The 24,357-nt window shown below is 37.6% G+C and overlaps 1 protein-coding gene across 1 annotated transcript in view; it reads left to right on the top strand.

The window, feature by feature from the left end:
- The window catches only part of LOC123311963 (glypican-6), a 92,677-nt gene that overhangs the window by 62,127 nt on the left and 6,193 nt on the right, over positions 1–24,357 (top strand). The window contains exon 2 of the mRNA XM_044896103.1: positions 23,887–24,033. Within this exon, the coding sequence (XP_044752038.1) occupies positions 23,887–24,033 (147 nt within the window). The remainder of the gene's footprint in view (positions 1–23,886; positions 24,034–24,357) is intronic.

Below are 24,357 nucleotides of genomic sequence, written 5' to 3'. Positions count from 1 at the left end.
AAAATCAGCAACTCGCATAGGGATCCAGGGGGTGTTTCGTCATCCCCTAAATTTCAAAATTGTATAACGCGGAAACTATTCGCCGGAGCATAACCATATTTGGAATGTAGGATCTTTATATCGATGTGATTACCCACAAAAAAAATCAGCGACTCCCATAGGGATCCAGGGGGTGATTCGTCATCCCTTATATTTCGAAATTCGAGAACACGGAAACTATTCGCCGGAGCATAACCATATTTGGAATGTAGGATCTCTATATCAATGTGATTAACCACAAAAAAAATGAACGACTCGCATAGGGATCCAGGGGGGTTTCGTCATCCCCTAAATTTCAAAATTTTATAACGCGGAAACTATTCGCCGGAGCATAACCATATTTGGAATGTAGGATCTCTATATCGATGTGATTAACCACAAAAAAAATCAGCGACTCGCATAGGGATCCAGGGGGTGATTCGTCATCCCCTAAACTTCAGAATTTTATAACACGGAAACTATTCGCCGGAGCATAACCATATTTGGAATGTAGGATCTCTATATCGATGCGATTAACCACAAAAAAAATCAGCGACTCGCATAGGGATCCAGGGGGTGATTCGTCATCCCTTATATTTCGAAATTCGATAACACGGAAACTATTCGCCGGAGCATAACCATATTTGGAATGTAGGATCTCTATATCAATGTGATTAACCACAAAAAAAATCAGCGACTCGCATAGGGATCCAGGGGGTGTTTCGTCATCCCCTAAACTTCAAAATTTTATAACGCGGAAACTATTCGCCGGAGCATAACCATATTTGGAATGTAGGATCTCTATATCGATGTGATTAACCACAAAAAAAATCAGCGACTCGCATTGGGATCCAGGGGGTGATTCGTCATCCCTTATATTTCGAAATTCGATAACGCGGAAACTATTCGCCGGAGCATAACCATATTTGGAATGTAGGATCTCTATATCGATGCGATTAACCACAAAAAAAATCAGCGACTCGCATAGGGATCCAGGGGGTGATTCGTCATCCCTTATATTTCGAAATTCGATAACACGGAAACTATTCGCCGGAGCATAACCATATTTGGAATGTAGGATCTCTATATCAATGTGATTAACCACAAAAAAAATCAGCGACTCGCATAGGGATCCAGGGGGTGTTTCGTCATCCCCTAAACTTCAAAATTTTATAACGCGGAAACTATTCGCCGGAGCATAACCATATTTGGAATGTAGGATCTCTATATCGATGCGATTAACCACAAAAAAAATCAGCGACTCGCATTGGGATCCAGGGGGTGATTCGTCATCCCTTATATTTCGAAATTCGATAACACGGAAACTATTCGCCGGAGCATAACCATATTTGGAATGTAGGATCTCTATATCAATGTGATTAACCACAAAAAAAATCAGCGACTCGCATAGGGATCCAGGGGGTGTTTCGTCATCCCCTAAACTTCAAAATTTTATAACGCGGAAACTATTCGCCGGAGCATAACCATATTTGGAATGTAGGATCTCTATATCGATGCGATTAACCACAAAAAAAATCAGCGACTCGCATTGGGATCCAGGGGGTGATTCGTCATCCCTTATATTTCGAAATTCGATAACACGGAAACTATTCGCCGGAGCATAACCATATTTGGAATGTAGGATCTCTATATCGATGCGATTAACCACAAAAAAAATCAGCGACTCGCATAGGGATCCAGGGGGTGATTCGTCATCCCTTATATTTCGAAATTCGATAACACGGAAACTATTCGCCGGAGCATAACCATATTTGGAATGTAGGATCTCTATATCAATGTGATTAACCACAAAAAAAATCAGCGACTCGCATAGGGATCCAGGGGGTGATTCGTCATCCCCTAAACTTCAAAATTTTATAACACGGAAACTATTCGCCGGAGCATAACCATATTTGGAATGTAGGATCTCTATATCGATGCGATTAACCACAAAAAAAATCAGCGACTCGCATTGGGATCCAGGGGGTGATTCGTCATCCCTTATATTTCGAAATTCGATAACACGGAAACTATTCGCCGGAGCATAACCATATTTGGAATGTAGGATCTCTATATCGATGCGATTAACCACAAAAAAAATCAGCGACTCGCATAGGGATCCAGGGGGTGATTCGTCATCCCTTATATTTCGAAATTCGATAACACGGAAACTATTCGCCGGAGCATAACCATATTTGGAATGTAGGATCTCTATATCAATGTGATTAACCACAAAAAAAATCAGCGACTCGCATAGGGATCCAGGGGGTGTTTCGTCATCCCCTAAACTTCAAAATTTTATAACGCGGAAACTATTCGCCGGAGCATAACCATATTTGGAATGTAGGATCTCTATATCGATGCGATTAACCACAAAAAAAATCAGCGACTCGCATTGGGATCCAGGGGGTGATTCGTCATCCCTTATATTTCGAAATTCGATAACACGGAAACTATTCGCCGGAGCATAACCATATTTGGAATGTAGGATCTCTATATCAATGTGATTAACCACAAAAAAAATCAGCGACTCGCATAGGGATCCAGGGGGTGTTTCGTCATCCCCTAAACTTCAAAATTTTATAACGCGGAAACTATTCGCCGGAGCATAACCATATTTGGAATGTAGGATCTCTATATCGATGCGATTAACCACAAAAAAAATCAGCGACTCGCATTGGGATCCAGGGGGTGATTCGTCATCCCTTATATTTCGAAATTCGATAACGCGGAAACTATTCGCCGGAGCATAACCATATTTGGAATGTAGGATCTCTATATCGATGCGATTAACCACAAAAAAAATCAGCGACTCGCATAGGGATCCAGGGGGTGATTCGTCATCCCTTATATTTCGAAATTCGATAACACGGAAACTATTCGCCGGAGCATAACCATATTTGGAATGTAGGATCTCTATATCAATGTGATTAACCACAAAAAAAATCAGCGACTCGCATAGGGATCCAGGGGGTGTTTCGTCATCCCCTAAACTTCAAAATTTTATAACGCGGAAACTATTCGCCGGAGCATAACCATATTTGGAATGTAGGATCTCTATATCGATGCGATTAACCACAAAAAAAATCAGCGACTCGCATTGGGATCCAGGGGGTGATTCGTCATCCCTTATATTTCGAAATTCGATAACACGGAAACTATTCGCCGGAGCATAACCATATTTGGAATGTAGGATCTCTATATCAATGTGATTAACCACAAAAAAAATCAGCGACTCGCATAGGGATCCAGGGGGTGTTTCGTCATCCCCTAAACTTCAAAATTTTATAACGCGGAAACTATTCGCCGGAGCATAACTATATTTGGAATGTAGGATCTCTATATCGATGTGATTAACCACAAAAAAAAATCAGCGACTCGCATTGGGATCCAGGGGGTGATTCGTCATCCCTTATATTTCGAAATTCGATAACACGGAAACTATTCGCCGGAGCATAACCATATTTGGAATGTAGGATCTTTATATCGATGTGATTACCCACAAGAAAAATCAGCGACTCGCATAGGGATCCAGGGGGTGTTTCGTCATCCCTTATATTTCGAAATTCGAGAACACGGAAACTATTCGCCGGAGCATAACCATATTTGGAATGTAGGATCTCTATATCAATGTGATTAACCACAAAAAAAATGAACGACTCGCATAGGGATCCAGGGGGGTTTCGTCATCCCCTAAATTTCAGAATTTTATAACGCGGAAACTATTCGCCGGAGCATAACCATATTTGGAATGTAGGATCTCTATATCGATGCGATTAACCACAAAAAAAATCAGCGACTCGCATAGGGATCCAGGGGGTGATTCGTCATCCCTTATATTTCGAAATTCGATAACACGGAAACTATTCGCCGGAGCATAACCATATTTGGTATGTAGGATCGTTATATCGATGTGATCAATCACACAAAAAATCAGCGATATAAAGATCTGAAATTCCAAATATGGTTATGCTCCGGCGAATAGTTTCCGTGTTATCGAATTTCGAAATATACGGGATTACGAATCACCCCCTGGATCCCTATGCGAGTCGCTGATTTTTTTTGTGGTTAATCACATCGATATAGAGATCCTACATTCCAAATATGGTTATGCTCCGGCGAATAGTTTCCGCGTTATAAAATTCTGAAGTTTAGGGGATGACGAAACAACCCCTGGATCCCTATGCGAGTCGCTGATTTTTTTTGTGGGTAATCACATCGATATAAAGATCCTACATTCCAAATATGGTTATGCTCCGGCGAATAGTTTCCGCGTTATAAAATTCTGAAGTTTAGGGGATGACGAAACACCCCCTGGATCCCTATGCGAGTTGCTGATTTTTTTTTGTGGGTAATCACATCGATATAAAGATCCCACATTCCAAATATGGTTATGCTCCGGCGAATAGTTTCCGCGTTATAAAATTTTGAAGTTTAGGGGATGACGAAACACCCCCTGGATCCCTATGCGAGTCGCTGATTTTTTTTGTGGGTAATCACATCGATATAAAGATCCTACATTCCAAATATGGTTATGCTCCGGCGAATAGTTTCCGCGTTATAAAATTCTGAAGTTTAGGGGATGACGAAACAACCCCTGGATCCCTATGCGAGTCGCTGATTTTTTTTGTGGGTAATCACATCGATATAAAGATCCTACATTCCAAATATGGTTATGCTCCGGCGAATAGTTTCCGCGTTATAAAATTCTGAAGTTTAGGGGATGACGAAACAACCCCTGGATCCCTATGCGAGTCGCTGATTTTTTTTGTGGGTAATCACATCGATATAAAGATCCTACATTCCAAATATGGTTATGCTCCGGCGAATAGTTTCCGCGTTATAAAATTTTGAAGTTTAGGGGATGACGAAACACCCCCTGGATCCCTATGCGAGTCGCTGATTTTTTTTGTGGTTAATCACATTGATATAGAGATCCTACATTCCAAATATGGTTATGCTCCGGCGAATAGTTTCCGCGTTATAAAATTCTGAAGTTTAGGGGATGACGAATCACCCCCTGGATCCCTATGCGAGTCGCTGATTTTTTTTGTGGGTAATCACATCGATATAAAGATCCTACATTCCAAATATGGTTATGCTCCGGCGAATAGTTTCCGTGTTATAAAATTTTGGCTGTACGCCACTGGTCACCGCGTTCGGGTGTTTCCGTCGAACGGTCTGCTGGAAACGGTCTGCTAGGTTCACACCGGTTGGTTGTATTCAGATATAATTATCCTGATCTGAATATCATCTCTCTGTGATCTATATTTTCTCACATCATTTGGAATGCTCCTAATTTCTACACAGTGCTATCCTCAAATCAAAAATTTCAGTAGGGATATACCAAACTCGTCATTTATCAATTGAACTCCTGCATATTAAACTTTATTTGATCAAATGCAAAAAAGAGAACTTTGAGACGTCTCATACGTGCATTTTAGGACTTCCATGAAGTGTAACTTCATGTAACTATTCGAAGGTGCTCTGTTTATACGAAGTATCTTCATATTTTGAATCATATCCTGAAATTCATAAACGTCAAATTCATGCAAAAGCTCCATTTCAAAATTTAGTTATTTTAAATAATGAATCTACTGAAATGATCTCAGTGAGAAATATAGATTTTGGAATTGCCCTACTCCTTGGAAAGTTTTTTAAAGCTGGCAATTTTCTCGGCGTTTTTCAACTTGAACATGGTAGTTAACGACCAGTAACGTACTCCGGAACGATGTGTATACATCCAACATTCCAATAACTTCCGGAAAGCAAATTTCCGCTAGATCATACATCGTCAGTTCATTATTGCTTGTTTACCGGTCTAATTCGACAAGCGTGTTGTCAGTGCGTGAAATGTTTCGTTTCTATCGTAATTATAGACCTGGAAATGAAAACAAACACGCCGAAACAGAACCCGATTTGTGGCCTGGCTCTGATACATACCATATCCTGCCCGAAGATCCATAGTGACAATTGAGAAATTAATGAGGTACATGGTATGATGTCATGTTTACTCACCGCCGAAATTCGGCTAAAAGTCTACTTTTAATCCCAATGTAGTGCTCGCTTATCGCTATCCACCGTTTTGGTGCAATTATTTTAAGCCATTAAACCATAGTTATTCCCAGAATAACCCCCCGTTGAAACATATCCCGGCCCATACCATAACACTACCCTCTCGGAATGGATTGACTTCTTGAACATAGCGAAGATTACGGGGTATACGTTGGATTGTCCTTACCCTTATTCTTCGAGAATCTGAAAATCGTCCATATCTGGATTCAGTGAAAAGGACACTACGCCTTTGATCGTTCCAATTGATATGTTGCCTTGCCCATTCCAGTCTTTGACGCTTATGGTCACGTGTTAATGGACGTCTAGAACCAAGATTCACCTCTCTCAAACGTTGTCTGATGGTTTCGATGGAAACTTGGACCCCATCTGCATTTTGAAGAGTATTCCGGAGCATTCTACACGTAGATGTAGGATTTCTTCTCGCCGAAACGGTGATGAAACGATCCTGAGCAGGTGTTGTTATTCGTCGCCCACCAAGCCTTGGTCTTTCCAACACGGAACCTGTCTCCCTAAACCTACTCCAAAGTCGAGATATCACACTTTGGCTGACTTGGAGCCTTTCCGCTACAACAACCTGAGTTAGGCCACCTTGTAGCATTCCGATAGCCCTATTAGCCTCAGCGTTTGTTAATTTACGTCTTGGCATTTTCAGAAAACTCGTTTCAAATCGAAGCCGTTGATAAACTGACTTCATTTCAAAATAAGAACATTCATGAAGGATATGCAAAGAACCAAACTTCAGAAAAAGGCGATCAGATTGACGAAATGTTTCATACTGATTTTATTGGATCGATTCAAGTTGTTATTGAGTTTTAAATGATTTTACAGCGATTTTCTCGAAGACTACGTACTTTTAAAAACGATTGAATACGATATCCCTAACTCTTGTGGAGCAGTTTATTTTTCGAATACCTAGGATGTCGTTGTTGTTTTTTTGGACTGCCCCCGTACGTCATTTACGAGTTTATCCTATCGATAACCGTGACAACCTGAGAATCCCATTAAGAGGCGATAAAAGATTTTCGATAGGAACAGTGTTTTATAATGTCGTTGTCACATATTGGGCACATTGTTTGATGAGCCCAACAGAAAATAAACAAGCAAACCGTCAGAGGACAGGCGATCCATAAAGCTGGGATTGTGACTTATCGCACGATCGTCATCAGTAAAGAGCGATAAACCTGATTTTTATGACTCGTTGAATCGACGAGAGATATAGAGTTGTCCAACAAAGTAACGCGCTATTATAAGCTTACGAGAGCGACATATTGAATCGAATGAAAAATTCTCATGAAGGCATAGTGACTGCATTCTTGGGATGCATAACGCGGTTTATTTCACGGTCAATAGGTGGATTGGAACATTGGAACAAATTTCTGAAGATCTGTCGCTAGCCAGACATTTTCACAGGTTATGGGACCAGGGATATGCAGATTTCAAGAAACTGACAATAATCCTCCCATGGGCCTTCCAAGTCACACAATCTTGCTTAGTATTCATTTGGGCGGCAATTGTAGAGAATCTGTCGTTTGAACCACAACACCTACGGTGAACAAATAAGGTTATCAGAATGACGCAACTGAAATCCCTTTTTATTTACAATCTCCTACATTAAAACATCAGGTTACTGTGAGAAGAATGTCCCGCTTATTTTTATCTTACCAAACTAAGTTTTACGATAAGACTATTAAACAACTTATTTATATGTAGATTGGTGGATTACAAATAAACAAAACAGGAAAAGGTTCATGACGGGTTTAAGTACCTCAACAAGCGTGCTGGGATGACGGTGGTTCTATTCTTCATCGATATTCATCAGGCACACTTGCGAATAAGTTGGCAATGGAGGCGCCTAATTTCCTGCTATTTTCGCGGATGTCTCATCAGAAAAGGGTCATGAATCACAATTTCACGGCTTTAATGACTCATCGATGTCTTCCGTTTAAGGACTATCAGTGTCTGGAAGTTTCACAGAATCCCCGAATGATTAATTTACCCATAAATAGAGCTATGAATGTGTGAAGCACGTTTGGACAAAAAAGATTAACGCAGCGATGTTTCATTATTTGAGTTACAGTGACTCGAAAAGTGATCTCATATTATTTATCGTATTGAGATGAGTTTGAAAGAATTGATGGAAATCTAACTTAAGCTACATAAATCCAAATCTGTCAGGAAGGCCTCAGAATTTGAGTTTTGAGAAACAAAAAAGAAATAAAAGAAAAATAAGTACTCTTTTTACTCAGCACTCCCCATAAGTTAGTTTATCATGATGAAAATTCGACAATATTCACCACACTTTGAAAATAGCAGGAATAGAAGATGTCTGTGAATTTAAAACCTAAAAAGTAGGTGTTAAAACGAAATTTTCTGGGAAAGAACTAATGAAATACATATTGCAGTAATGGTATTCCTACGTCCCATGATTTTTTAAACACATGATTCCATACACCTTTCCGCTACCTTCAATGATGACGGTCGACCATTATCATTCATAATTAATGCATGAAAATATTCGGAAGCCCCCTCATACATCCGTCCACTGGATGACTTTCAAGGAACATCGCATTAACAATGGACGAGGTAAGAGCGTGTGGTCCAACAAAAATGTCGCTGAGGTAACACCTGCCATCCTGCATAAAATACGGGTTTGGATTCGGACTCGATTGCTGCTTGTTTCTGTTGGGATAAATCAAATTCCTACACTCCTTCGACTGTATTTTATTTAAACGGGGACCCACAGCTTTCTCTCGGACTTTTGTCCGGAGATGATATATCGATATAGTTTCGAAAGACGATTATCCAATGATAGATGATAGGAATTCTTGAACTATTAACTTAATAACTCCCGAGATATCTCAAATTCTTTGACTCCCAACAGGAAGAATGTAAAGCATCATTATCGGCAACGCACTTCTGTTTGCATAAACTCGTGTGAGTAGATATACGATGATGTATTGATATCTAGTTAGCCTAGTTCCATGCATAAAAAAATATTGCGTTACCATAGCAATACAATAACTCATTAGAAGTGTCAGTGTGGAGTTGAGGTCAAAAAAGTAAACCAGAGTTACGCGATAAATTATAAGGAAGAAGATGTCCACCGAAATTGTGAAAATCGAAAAATTGGAGTATTGAGCCATCATCAAGTAGCTGTATTTAAAAGGGTTAAGAGGTAAGCATATTTACGAAGATATACTTTTAATACCCTTGGTGATCAATGTCCTTCGTATGCGACAGTGAAAAATTGGATCAATGTCCTTCGTATGCGACAGTGAAAAATTGGACTGCAAGATTCAAAAGAGGTGAATTTTCCTTTGAAGATGATGACCGATCGGGAAGGCCAGTTTCTGTGTCAGTCCCCGAAAATATCGAAGCAGTTCATGACATGATTTTATCAGACCGTCGAATTGGGCTAAAACGGATATCTGAAGCACTGAATATTTCATACGAACGCGTTCATCATATTGTTGACGTCCATTTGGACATGAGAAAAATTGCTGCATAATGGATGACCAAATGTTTGAATGTTGACCAAAAGCGTGCAAGGGTAGAAGCATAGCGTTCGATCTGTGCTCGATTTGTTAACCGAATTGTTACTATGGAAGAGACCTGGGTACATTTCTACGATCCAGAAACGAAGCAACAATCGATGGAATGGCGACACTCTGGTTCTCCAAGACCTAAGAAGTTTCGTGTCCAATAATCTGCTGGAAAAGTTCTTGCTTCAGTTTTTTGGGATTGCCATGGAGTAATCATGATCGATTTTTTGAATAAGGGTAGAACAATAACCGGAGATTACTATTCGACATAACTGACCACAGGAAAAAATTGAAGAGAAAAGACGCGGAAAGCTATCCAAAAATATTTTGTTTTTGCAGGACAACGCCCCTGCACACAAATCTCATGTTGCCATGCAAAAAATTCGTGATTTAGGGTTTGAATTACTAGAACACCCCCCTTATTCACCAGATTTGGCTCCATCCGACTATCATCTCTTTCCTCAACTGAAAGAAAGTTTAAAAAGTCGTAAATTTTCTTCCAAAGAGGAGGTAATAAAAGCTGTGGAGGTCTGGTTTGCAGAGCAAGAAGAAACATTTCTTTTGAAAGGTCTAGAGACGTTGCAGGTTCGCTGTAAAAATGTATCCAATTAAGAGAAGAAAATGTTGAGTAATAAAATATTTTGACATTGAAATTTTGTTTGGTTCTATAGTAGGCTAAGAATTTTTCAATATATCCTCGTATATGTAGATTATTCAAATTTTAACCTGGTTTCCGGGACTTTATATAAATAACTGTGTTCAGGAAAGGAATTAAAGAATTATTTGTCAGAAAAATAGTACGAGGGGAGCGTCAAAATGTAAATTATTGTGGCCATTTGGGCAGGACCCTCATGATAGTACTTGGACCGTTCATTCCTGTGCCAGCTCCTTTTGATATTTTATTAACCAATTGCAAGATCCAAAAAGTATCTGGATCTCAGTTAAAAACTCATTGGCTTCTTATTCTTCTATCTGCATTCGCTGGAGAGCTCTTCCGAAAAGGTCCAAGGGGTGAGATCTGGATATCCAGCTGACTATCCCATATTTTCGAAAAATATTCCCTGTTTTCCATACATTGTTGACAGTCGAGAATTATTGATGTTAGTCAGGTCAGAGGTCAAGTAACTCAAACACCCAAAGTACTAATAATTCGAATACCGAATATCGAACGATATAGAGTGCAGAACAATCGAATGAATAACACTGAAAATGACATCATCCACTTTGAACGGTCTCGATCGAATTAAGCTCATTTTCCACTTAAGATCTCAATGAAAGTGGGTACGGCTCCTCAGTTCGATCTTTTGTCGTGGCCAGGCGGTCGGCATGAAGTCATTAAACCGAAATTATGCGTGGTAAAATATAATGGCCACGGTAAATAAAGAACGCTTATTGATTTTTCAAATATGGACCACACAAGTACACCTCCATTGGAGTGGGCTTCTTGCAGGCGGCCCTAAGATGATGTTTGGACGTATTTCTAGGGGGGAGAGGGGGGAAGAAATGGATTCGGAATGCCTTCGGCTCAGAATGAGTTAATTAGATGACGGTTCTCTTGGATATAATTATGGATGTTGCTCCTATGAGCCAGGTTATTTCGATTAATTTCTTTGTGAGTCACTGTTTTATTCATATCAAACGAAAGTGAAACAGGAATTGATATATCATCAGTGAGACTACATTTTTATATAAAATCATTTCAATTTCAAAACTATTTGCTTAGACGTGTTTTTTTTTTAATTTTGGACTCTAAGAATACCAGGACATTCTGCACTTGTTTAAGGAATAACGATATTTTATGATCAACTCTGTTATTTTGAGGAAGCTTCAAGATTTTCACTTAATAATCACTTGAAACTACCTTAAAATCTACCGGAATTATTGGATTTGAATTGATTGAAAATAGAGAAGTGAACCACTAATTTATATAAGTCTGAGTATCTTCCTAGGTTTTGAACGAAACAAGACACATTAAATGGAGGAAAAATTCAGGATTTCACCGAATCTAATGTGAAAGAAGAGAAATGAACAATTTTCCAAATACTGAAATGCTGATAAGTGATTTAATACTTGGTATTTCCAACCCTTGCGTTCATACTCAAAATGAGTGACCTCAAAATGTTCTGATCTAATCCTTCCCAGATTTCTCCGAGTTGGATTCCTAAGTCATTAAGAGTAGCTGGATGATTTTCTGAACTTCTCAGCCTTCTATTGAGGTTGTCCCAAACCTGCTCAATCGGATTGAGATCTGGATTTCTTGCTGGCCATTCCATTCGAGAGATTTCAACCTCTTCAAGGTACTCCTGAACGATGCGCGCACGATGGGGTCTGGCATTATCGTCCATAAAAATGAAATTTTCACCAATGTATGGGGCAAATGGCACTACATGCTCTTCAAGAATGTTCCTTATATACTTTTCAGCATTCATAGCTCCACTATCAAAAACCACTAGGTCTGTGCGAGCAGTCAAAGATATTCCACCCCATACCATAATCGATCCTCCCCCGAAACCAGTAGTATTCAGGAAATTGCACTGAGCATATCTTTCATGTGGACGTCTGTATACAAGGGAACGTCGATCACAATGGTAGAGGCAGAATCTAGACTCATCTGTGAAGAGAACTCTTTCCCAATCGGCCTCTTCCCAATGGATATGCTCTCTCGCAAAATCCAAACGCGCCCTTCGATGGGCTGGGGTAAGAGCTGGGCCTCTTGCCGCGACACGAGGCCTTAAGTCATATTCTCTGAGGCGATTTCTTATTGTCTGAGTGCTAATTTGCACCTCATGAGTTTGCTCAAGCTGAATTTGAAGGAGGCGAGCGGTTACAAACCGTTGTCCCTACGAAGAAACTCTCGAGTAACGTTCTTGAATGGCAGTTGTTACCCGTGGTCTACCCTGTCCTGGTCTTCGGACATTTATACCTGTCCCCCTGAATCGCTGCAACATTCTGGACACACTTGTATGGGAAACTCCAAACCTTTCTGCAATTCTTGTGTATGTCCACGCTTCTTCTCGCAAAACTACCGCTTAGGCAAATTCCTCTTGGGTCAAATTGCGTGTTTCGCGTTGCATAGCGATCGAGTTTAGAAAATCAAACCAAAGAAAAACTATTGATCACTAGAATTGATCGAGAACAACTGATTTTAGAATGGAGCCAATACATTCAAAATCTGATAATATCATCTTTTTTTGTTCCTGCTGGGAAAAAACATCTGTATTGAAGAAAACCGTTGAAAGTGGATAACATCCCAATAAACACATACACGTGTATTATACGTTTATATGTGGTGGGGGGCGTTGATTCAAGGTTACTCGTTGAATTTTGTAACGTTATTTCGAAACCTAAATTCCACCATAGGTTGATTTCACATATAATCAACGTTTATGATCAAGCTGGTTACTGAATCCACTAACATGAAACGTTGTTATTGTAGTGCACCCTCAACGTGTATTCAATAGGAAGTGAGAAACATTGAATTAACGTTGAATACGATACCATTCAACAACTCGTTACTGTAGTCACCAATATGCAACGTTTCTTTAGCGAACTTCCTCAACGTATATTCAATAGGAAATAAATAACATGACATCAACGTTGTATACGAAATCATTCAACAACTAGTTACTGTAGTCACCAATATGTAACGTTTCTTTAGCGTACTTCCTCAACGTGTATTCAATAGGAAGAAAATAACATTACATCAACGTTGTATACAAAATCATTCAACAACTCGTTACTGTAGTCACCAATATGTAACGTTTCTTTGGCGTACTTCCTCAACGTATATTCAATAGGAAATAAATAACATTTCATCAACGTTGTATACGAAATCATTCAACAACTCGTTACTGCATTCACGAATATTAAACGTGGATATGTGGTGTTTTCTCAAAGTATATTCTATTAAAGCAACGAACATCCCCTTCTTGTAGCCACTATTATAGAACGTTTCCTTGTTTTGCCAAGTAGTATATATCGAAAAAAAATGAGTGTCCTGTATTTGGCATTTTAAGAGCAATAGTGATCACTTTTTTATAATGGATTGAGTATGTTCTACCAGTTACCATTAGTTATGAGATCTGCTTATAATTTGAATCAATTCAAGAGACTGGTAATGGTAATAAAGAATATGTATCGAGCGGATGACTGTTGATGTAGATATATTGTAAATATAATTTTATGAACTTTGTAGCCTTAAGCTTATGGAATATTCACTACTACTACAATAATAACTATAGGGTGCAGTGGTCTCGTGGGCAGCGATGTAGGGTAGGACGCCAGAGGTAGCAGGTTCGAATCCCGGCGGTGATGGATGTTTGCGGTTGTGTCGATAAACCTAGTGTGGGAAAAGATATAATGTTGGCTAATGGGAACTATAACAAGACTAGTGGGGGCTGGGCAGAAAAAAAATAAATATTTATTTTAGAATCAACATATGAATTTCGTATTGTAGTAACGTTATTTCAATCGAATGGCAACGTTATATTCTCGTAGAATTTCCATTCCAAAAAGATTGTCCGCTACGTTACTGTACCACTAGAACGAAACGTATTTCCTAACGACATTTTGCCGGTTTCTCAACGTAGCGTTACTTGAAGAACTCAACGTTACTTCCACGTATCTGTGTTTATTGGGATTGATTTCCATAATGTGCGTTAATTTTTTTGCGCAGTGTATTATTATAAAAAGAGTGTTAAAAAAACGCCAAGTAGACTATGGAAATGGGAAGGTTGATATCCAAATTCATTTTTGAAACGAGATGTGCGAAAACATTTTCGAGATTTAATTTCTGATTTGAGGTAATGATAGTTAGCGTGAATAAGAAACAGTAAAAGTATATTTCTGAAATGAATTAAAATATTCAATTCAGTTTGGACTTCTACCTGAAAATCAACGCAAAATTATCTAAATTAATTATCTCTTTATTCCCATAATTAACGCTTGGCTAATTAATGATTTTATCTCACGCTTCAATACCGCCGCTGTTAAATCATTCATTCACGTCGTCGAAACATACACATTAATAGTCGAGTTGATATTTTTGCATAATGCGGCTGATTTGAATTAATAAACGGGCATTTATTATTCGTTATAGTAGGTGCGGAAGGTGTAGGTATATTACAAGTTTTATTGAAGTATCGAGTGACAGATTGAGGATTATAATTATCTTATTCGCGGTTCAATTATTAAAGCTGCCTAGAATCCGTAAAATTCAATGAATTTTTGTAGGTATACACCGTTTTTTATTGAAGAATTTGTTGAGAGAAATTCACAAGATGTTGGTTATTCTTGTTGACAGTATTGTACCTACAAATGCAGTCCTCAATAGTTTTCGGTTCATATATTTTGTAGTTTTCAGCTACTGACACTAAGTCCGGATTTACGTTTTCTCTGTCCATAAGCAAAATACAAGCTACTTGCCTCTCTTGTGTATCACCTTCTTCATCATTTTCATCTTCAACTTCTAACGTTTCCATAATCTCTATGCGTGATACATCCTCAAACGATCGTTTCTCTACTGGCATCGGTTTTCTCCTCACCAGCTCTATTTATACACGATGTTTTCTCCCTCAAAGAGTATCGGATTTCAAACAAAGGTTTATCATTTCAGCGACACGCCTTCACTTTGCTCTCATTTCCTTGCGAATGCATCGAAGTTGAAAAGACGTTCCTTAGCAATTTCAACTTTTATCGTAAACGCCCGGTATTCGATACGGACGTTCATGAAAATTGGAATAGGAAGTGGAACATGTTTCTTGGATGCTGACTTCGTAATAAAATTTTTATGAGTGCCTTTTATATCCAGGCTGGAGTTCGTAGTTGTAGCGGAGACACTTCGGCATGTCGCGAAATTTGGATTCTCCGATGGACAATGTTGATTCTGTTGTTCTGTCGATTTTCATTCGAAAATTGTGTGAATTATTTAAGCCTATTCCCAAGCCGTTGTTTATGTTGAAATAGAGTCGTTTCAAGGGAATTTAATATACATAAATGATGAAACTTCTTCAGGTAATGTTTCTCGTTCGTAATCTTACTCAAAGTTCATTTCACATTACATAGCCACAAAAGTATCTACCTGCATTGAAACTACAGCACAGAATGGCGAATGCGCCTAATATAATTTCCATATTTGTCTAGAAATTGATTGCGTTATTCGCCAATTATATAATGAGTTAGCTCAATCAAGCGGATAGATTTTTATAAACTAATCATCAAATTTTGACGTCTTCAAAAGGATCTGACCCATTGAATTCTCATATCCCTAGGTTATAATACGAATTTCTGGACAAAAACTGAGCAAACCTTATTGAAAAACCAGTTAAACGTATTTGCTTGATACAGTTAATTTGCATGAATAATACATATAGGTACATATTTTTTGATTCCTGGTACTTTTTTTGCTCAGTGGTATTACTAGGTCCTTATATTAGTTTCATCAAAATTGGAGAACTCTCAACGAGGCGTTAAGCAGAAAAAGGTAAAATCCATTCAGTCATTCTTTCTCGGGGGATAGAATATAAATGAACTGTATGGGAATGTATTAAATATTCCAGTAACGTGCCATAAAAATCGTATATTCCAATAGCAATGTAAATTTTGTTTCTTTTTGTTACTAAATAATATTCAGGCATTCTTTACTGTGGGGACTGTCTTTTTCCACAATGGAATTGTTTGATAAACGCACTTTGATTTGATGAATTGCTGCAAGAGATAAATTGATAGAATTCAGTTCAAGAAGATTTGTATAGCCCCGTATGAATTTAATGATAGAGGAATTATTGAGTAGAATATTCGGAATGTGTACAGAAAAGATAGTTTCGAAATTTCTGACAACCCTTACCTAAGAAGGGGTGCATATTCAATTCCAGATTTCTTTATGAAAATACTTCCTGCATTTTTGCCGTATCTTTAGTAAACTTCCTGAAGAAGCTCACTCACGGTATTTCACAATTACGAGTAGCTATAAATCGATCATTTCATTATAATATGTTTGTTTTATTACTTCATACAATTCCGCTTCTGCGCCCATAAAATATACTGCGATAAAATCAATTTCTCCTGTTGCATTCATCATCAAGGGGATACCAGTTGAGAGGTAAACAACGTTATAGTTTATTGGATACAGCCTAAAGCTTTTAAGACTATCCCTCATTTCGCTACCCCAGAGCTTTAAAGTCTCATTTATTTTCCTAATCCCGCTGTCCGAATTTTGAATATGACTCGTTTTCGGAGTGCGATGTCTAACAGAAAAGGAATAGCGCGATGAGGGCATTCTCATCCCCTAAATCAGAAGAATTCCCAGCCGAAAATATATTGTAGGGGTAGACGTCCAGCCTGGCGTATCTCCCTTTGACAAATAGGGGTGATATTTCAGTGTTTATCGATTATGTTCCTTTCGGTAAGGGTTTTTTGCGGAACTGTTGAGTTTGGCAAATGGATGTCATGGATCAGGTTCTTATGCTCGTTAAATTTGCCCACTCACTGTTTTCAGTCAATTAAACTCCAATGTGAAGTCTATCGATAATGGTGTTCGAAATAATTGAGACTTAACTGCATTTTTAGAATCAGAATGAAATTTTCATTGCTCCATCAGGCAGATTTATATCTAGTTGCATAATAAAGTATAATTGCAGATATATTTCAGGTTTGATGAGACACTCTAACTACAATACTATTTTACTGAACAGTAGCACTGCACTCTATAGAGGTACCTAATTTAGGTAGCTGTGATAGTAGTACCTATGCCTGAAAATAGGTTATTAGAAGCTCTGCAGAAAATCCTAAGCCAAAGAAACAACTACCTGCCAATATGGGTGTTAATGAGTATACAATAAATCCTTCAAATCTCTGACTTTCGCTGAGGAGCACGTACTTCCTTTATAATATGGATGAGTATTAAGGGTAAAAGCGCAAATGGGTTTTGTTTACAGATGTGTTACAAGATATTTCCTTATACTTATAGCTTTTATTTTTTGAAGCAATGTCTATAGATGGGCTTTGATTTTTATTATCTCTCCTGTCATTTATCGGATAATAATACTGGACAAAATGAAGTGCCGAAACCAGTCAATTGATTTTTAATAACTACCTATAGTCTTTATAATGCCTGTTAAGCCCTGTGTGATCGGAGAATACCAGAAAAACTAATTAATTACTATTAAAGTTTATTAATTTTTCTAAAAGCTCTCACTTATCATCTTGTTTAGTGAATTTTTCAGGAAATAGCCAAAAAAAAATGGCATCGTTATCGTGAATCAGATGAAAATGAAAATTAAGTTTGTTTTGCTAAAAATTTTCTTTACGATAGGTAATTCCATTCACCACATTATCTGCGAAGATATGAAAATGATGAAATCAGTTTTTTTAATGCAGTTCTAGAATTGAGAATAGCAAACTTTTTTGAAATATTATAGCAAAGCCAAGGATTCACAAGTCGTTGAAGTACACACAAATTATCTCATCAAAAAAAGAAGAATGTGCAGTATCGATATTTTTATTCCACATCTATTCCGAAAGGAATGCAAGTACAGGAAATTATTCTTTAGCTGGCACAGTCCCATCAACCTCTTGTCTACTTGTTTATATAACAGTAGGTACAAAAGCGTGAAGGTATTTTGCACGGTAGAGTCCGAGTTGACAAATTAAGTTAAAAAGAGTGTGCGCGCGCAGTCCCTGTCGGAAAAACGAAAAATTATAATAAGATGGCGATTTTAAGAGAGAGTCACGAGAAGGTTGATTATTATAATTTGGAAAATAAAGAAAAAATCAAAATCTGGTGTTTCAATATCCTACCGGCCAGACAACTCAAGGAAAGAAATTAAGGAAACAACCCTTTTCACAACACTACTAATCTGAGATGATTTAATTCGTTTCTTCATTATGTTCAAAATAAATGTTGTCACGGGTTTCCACAGGGTTCATTTCTGGGTCAATTCAGACTATTCATTCATCGAAATTATTACTAGAAGGTGGCTGGGTTTCGGCTGTGAAACTTCTTCCGATGATTAAACCTTCTTAGTGGCAGACTGACAGTTATTTCAATAAGACAATTGTTTGGGCCAACAGAAAAAGGTAGTACAACACTCCAGCTCACTAATACCAACAAATAGAGGCACCTCCCTCTACTATAACGTGTGTTACGTTCCACTAATTTGGCATCTCAGGTATTTGTACACCGCGTCCTGAAGATGTGGAATTTACTACCTGGTGGAACTTTTGTACCTTTTGTGTTTGGTCGAGCGAATAATGTCTCACCGTCTGCAGTCGTCCACAAAGCCGAACTCGCTCGCTCGTGAATAAGTCAACAATGGGACGCCATTTTCAATTAGATTCTCATCCAGAATGAAGTTAAGTGGGCTGTGATCGCTGTGAATGATCAATAAGCCCAAAGCCTCCGGATATGTTACACATTTGTCGATAAAAACCCTACGATGAAAGGGATTACGCACGCCTTTGTTGGTTATTTTCGATACCGCCAGGAATAATTTCGAACGTAAACTCCGAGACTAATCGATTGATCTCGGGGTTTGGGTTGCTTAGACGGTGGATACAGATGTTTTTTTTTTATATTGTTGAAAATCTCGATACGATATCGAGATGGATGCTTTGATCCTTTGATGCGGTTCGGTTGTTTGGGAATCGGCTACGCGAATATCGACGTGAATGAGACGTCTAGCTGACGTGAAAGATCTTGAACATACCTTTGTAACACCTCACCTCGAAACACATTATCTCTGGGGAATAAAACTCTCAGGAGGAGGAGATTCCTGAAATTCGAAGGACTCATCGACCGAACTTATATTTTTACTTTGCATCGATTCTGTATTTACATTATAATAATCAAATTCTCATTCTCCCTTCCTTTAAAATTCGTCTATGGATTTTATAGGTTATTATATTCTGTGCTTGAAAGTAATGCTTAGATTCTTCTATAACATTCTTTATGGTTATCTTTCTAATTTGATAAAACTTCCGAGCAAGCATTTCGGATTATGCGATAATATTTTAAAAAAATTTTTAGAGAAAAAGGGATATTTAGGTATATAAGTTCTTCATTAGGCGAAAAATGCTAAGCACGCATAGAATATCAACATTCAAAGTTCCATAGTCACCTTGACTACGAATGAATTATGGCAATTTTGATACACCAAATGGAATTATTCCTCTTATTCTTTTTATTCTCATCATAAAGCATAGAAATCCAGAGTGAAACATTTTTCTGTGGAATTACTAGTAGGTTCAGGCTGCATTTGATAGTTATCAATGAAATTATTTTGCCTATTTCAAAAAGTATATGAGCATGTTTTGGGGGCACTTTTGAATAAACGGTGATAAAATATGCTAACTGATCCGGAAACTCATCATGTAGATTTGTAGTTTGGAAGCCAATGCCAAACAAGCCTTATCGGAGGCACTTGAGATCGCAAACACGTGAAGACCGGATGTGTAGGAAGATAATTTATTCTGCAAAGGGGAGAGAGAACCCAAGGCAGAGATGTATTGATTTTTCGTGGAGATTGATGGTGTTGCCGCGAAATAGATTCTATGACCGAACTATAAGAAGAGAAAGACGAACTATATATCCATTCAATTTGAATGGTCGATGTAATGCAATTGAAGAGTCCTTGATGTCGTAAAAGATCAGTAATTTCAAGAAAACTAGATATTTGCACCACATCTTTATAGGTAGTGATTTTTCTCGATCTATATTTTATGTTTGTATATGTAAAAATTTAGACGCGAGTCACTGATTTTCCTGAAGCAACTAGAAGCAAGGGGTTAACAATACTCAGTCATATATTATATAATTTTATTATTTTTCTCCCATAATTATCCCCATTTTACCAATTCTTCAGAATTCACCAAATTATGGAGTATTTTCCTCTCATAATACAGAACGGTCTCTATTTTGTATGGAGATTTAAAAATAGTTAAATATCTGTGTAAGATAAGAATATGATTGAAGGGATTATACAGAGCCTTGCACAATTTCTCGTTGCTCTATAAATATTTTACTTGGAATATTATTCTGGGAGATTAATTGGGAAGCATGTATACAGAACTACGTTCGAAAATGGATGCGTGCTTTCAAGAAATAGAACATATCGGTACCACAGTTTGTTTCCCAAGATTTCATATGTGGAAATTCGAAAAGATTGAGGCATTTATCTTATTCCAGATTGACAAATCTGCCCGATAACCTGGCAGATGAAGCCGTTCCACCTAAAGATAATATTGGCGAATCCAAAAATCTAGACGCCCTCTGCCGACTGAATTACGAAACTACTTTGTCAGTACTGCAAAGTCAAAACAAGTTTTGTTCCTCATGTTTTTTCTTATCTCACGTTGTCCAACAAAGTATTATAATTATTATTTGGAGAAGTTATATTGGGATTATTGTCTGGGTTTCTGAATAGAAATATTGATTCCGAAAAAATATTGGAAAAGGTATTTATACCAGTGCTTTCAACTGGCAGGAGTTAGGTTAAACGATTTTTCTTTGTGAGAGTTTTCTGCTAAATTCAATTGACGATTTAGAAATAAAATTTCATAAATTTCATACTTCCAAATGAATGCTTTTTCTCATCTGTAGAACTTGTTCCATGAGCCGAATCATATTTATGTCTCTTGAGATTTCAGTATGAGGAATACCTCTATATCATAGCATGGAATTGAAAAACTTTAAATAGAAACTTCACAATCTCATTATATGCTACCTCAACATTATCAGCTAGGTTTAGTTCAAGAAAGAATCTGTGAAATAATAGGATTTTTTGTCTAGGTACAGTGGATCACCAATATCATCGCTCGATTTTATTCCACAATTCATTCCTTTCAAATGAAGTAGGTATTTCCAAAAAATGTTGATCTTTCTTCACGAAACTAAATCAATCAATTCACTTCCGATATTTCCGATAAATATCTTGATTTACAAGAAAAACTCTGTTAGGCCGTACAAATCTCGAAAAGAGTACTGACAAACGTCAAAGTTTGTTTTCATTTCGCAGCGCCCTCAACGGTAATTGGATTCGCGAATAGCTCCAGCTGCTCGATCTTTTTCATTCGAGCAGCCAGATAGTTCAAGATATAAATGTCATATGATGTCAATTATCCGCAAATGTGGAAGCCTTTTCTTTGGCAATTCTTTGAAATAGCCAACCAACATATTTTAATTTCCATTACTGCTATTCCACCATTTAATTGGTTCGATGTAATTTCATTAGAATGACAGAATGCCGGTGGAGTATCGGCGGCAAGTGACATTTGAGTGACGCATCTCTCTTGTCGGTACCGGGTTGAAATTCATCCAACTGCGATAAATCACCGTTCGAACGGTGAGCGTGTCCTCACAAGAATCCGCAGGAAAGAACCTATTTATTCAAAGGCCATTAGAACGTCTGGCATGAACCTCCTGGTCAGAGGCAGGTTCGAAATTCTTGAATGAATCATCGGCATCTCGATGCTGCGGTTTTCTTTAATTTATAAGGACCAGTGTTGACCACTTTACCCAGTCGCCACGGTGAAATAAGATACTATTAATAGATAGGCACCTACCTTGAATATTAAATTTTCGATAAGGATCCGATTGGCGAATTCGATTCCAATATTGTTTGACACGTTCGGCTACTTTAGGAATTTTAATCAGCGAAGTTGCTTCGTCGTCTGCAGGAAAATATCGAGAAAGTTCCGAACATACCCCTTTTATAACTCTTCGGAAGTTTCGTGAATTCATTTCTTCAAAGAATTATATTAATTCCATCTGCCTGTCATTCTGGAACAGGAAGGAAATAGAGTTCAGTCTGCAATTATCTTAGAATATGTCCTAAGGCAATTATTATTTACGAAAAAATCAGTAGAAGTGGACACTTCATATGAACTCCATACAGATCTGTGTTCGATTCACTGAACTATAATTTGAGTATAGTTCAGTGGTTCGATTAGACTTATGTTAAGATGTTTTTAGACATCTTAACTTATGTATAATTTCAAACTGAAACATCAAAAAACACAGACTCATATTTTTTTGTATATAGGTCCGCTGTTCAAAATGCATTCAATAAAAGTTATTACTCTTCAATGCTTGCTGTTGACGAAGGTCAACTAGGTTATTTAGTGATTGTAGTAAATTAATCAATCGATTGACGATTATTTCTCACACATGTACGACTGATGAACAGTCTGGGGTGCGAGAAGGCCATCGATGCAGGGTCGCCCTTATTTTTTTGTGAGAACTTAGTAGTAATATACTTTATAGTAGGTATGTATACGTTATTCTGTTGGAAAAAGATTAAATTTTATGCTTGTAAGCTAGTACATATATCAGTTAAAATACTCAAAATGAGAAGTCTTTTTTTATTCAGTCCTGCTTTGCAATAATTCGATATTTTGGAAATAACTAACCTTGATGAAAATCCATGAATTAGAATGGAATGTCCTCATATCTGGGCAGCCCATAGTAGGCGAATGAAAAAACTATTCCCCATATAAATACTTGATATTTAAAGTGATTTTCATTCATCCTCAACACGTTTCGAGCTAATACAGCTCATCTTCAGCAGCAGATCACAGAAGTGAAGCTAAAAACGAGAAAACCATGAAGAAATATTACGCTTTTTCTTCTGTGGTTGAGTGTTTTTGTGTTTTCTCCATGATTTTCTCATTTTCAGCTTCACTTGTGTGACTTGCTCCTGATGATGAGCTGCATTAGCTCTAAACATGTTGAGTATTAATTAAAACTAACTAAGTACATATTTATATTTCGAATTGTGAACCATGAACTGAAAATTTAATTACATGATCCCCACTAACATGAGTTATTCAACCACGTGTTTAACTATCACAGTACCATTTTCAGGGTGAAGGACGTGAAGGTAAAAAAAATTATATAATTCAGTTTTAAGTTTGATAACCAACCTCTTGTGAAATATGCAGCGAGTTTTGGATCAGTTCATAAGCGTAAACTCCTGTATTCGTTCAGTTCGCTTCAGTATCTAACCATCAACTTGAGTTGTGATGCAATTATTGATATGTTAATGTTATTATTACAACGCCTCCGTATAAGTTTTAACGCGGATGTTGAACCCCGCGAATTGTGAAAAACCAGAATTCAAGGTTTCATCAAAAAGGCAAGGTTCAACAGTCTGTCTTGAGACGGTACGAGTTCTCATAATTATCATTCTCGTCGGATTTTTTTTCGAAAATTATTTACGGTCTGGACAGTTTATTTAACCACCATTTTTGTTTTCAGGTCCGATTTGTGGCGCAAACTCGTGTTGCGGAGAAGCTGTGGAGAATAATTTGAAGCAGTACAATCGGTTGTACCTGGATAAATATTTGAGGGGATCGATTAACAAGGTGTCATCTCTGATAGAGACGAGAGCTAAGAAGTTTGATGGTAAGGCGTTGCATAATCTTCATCTATTTGTTGTGTAAATAACCTTTCTTTTCAGTCTGCGCATAAAAGTTCTCAAAATATCGATTCAAATATCTTACCTCTTCACTGAAATCACCTACTGACACCTCATTTAACTGGCAATTACAAATTATCTGTTTGAACTGGAAATTATGTTTGATTGTTAGTTCAAACTAAAACTTATTTACAATTGCTAGCTAGTTCAAACTGGCAATTATGATATTTTTATAATATTAGCAACTTTCACAGCTATGCTGAATTATCTCTTTAACGAAACTAAACAAATCTATATTTAGAGATTCAATA

The sequence above is a fragment of the Coccinella septempunctata genome, chromosome 4, assembly GCF_907165205.1.
Source record: "Coccinella septempunctata chromosome 4, icCocSept1.1, whole genome shotgun sequence".
In the NCBI taxonomy this organism is placed as follows: Eukaryota; Metazoa; Arthropoda; class Insecta; order Coleoptera; family Coccinellidae; genus Coccinella; species Coccinella septempunctata.
This window is presented reverse-complemented; position numbering and strand designations above follow the sequence as displayed.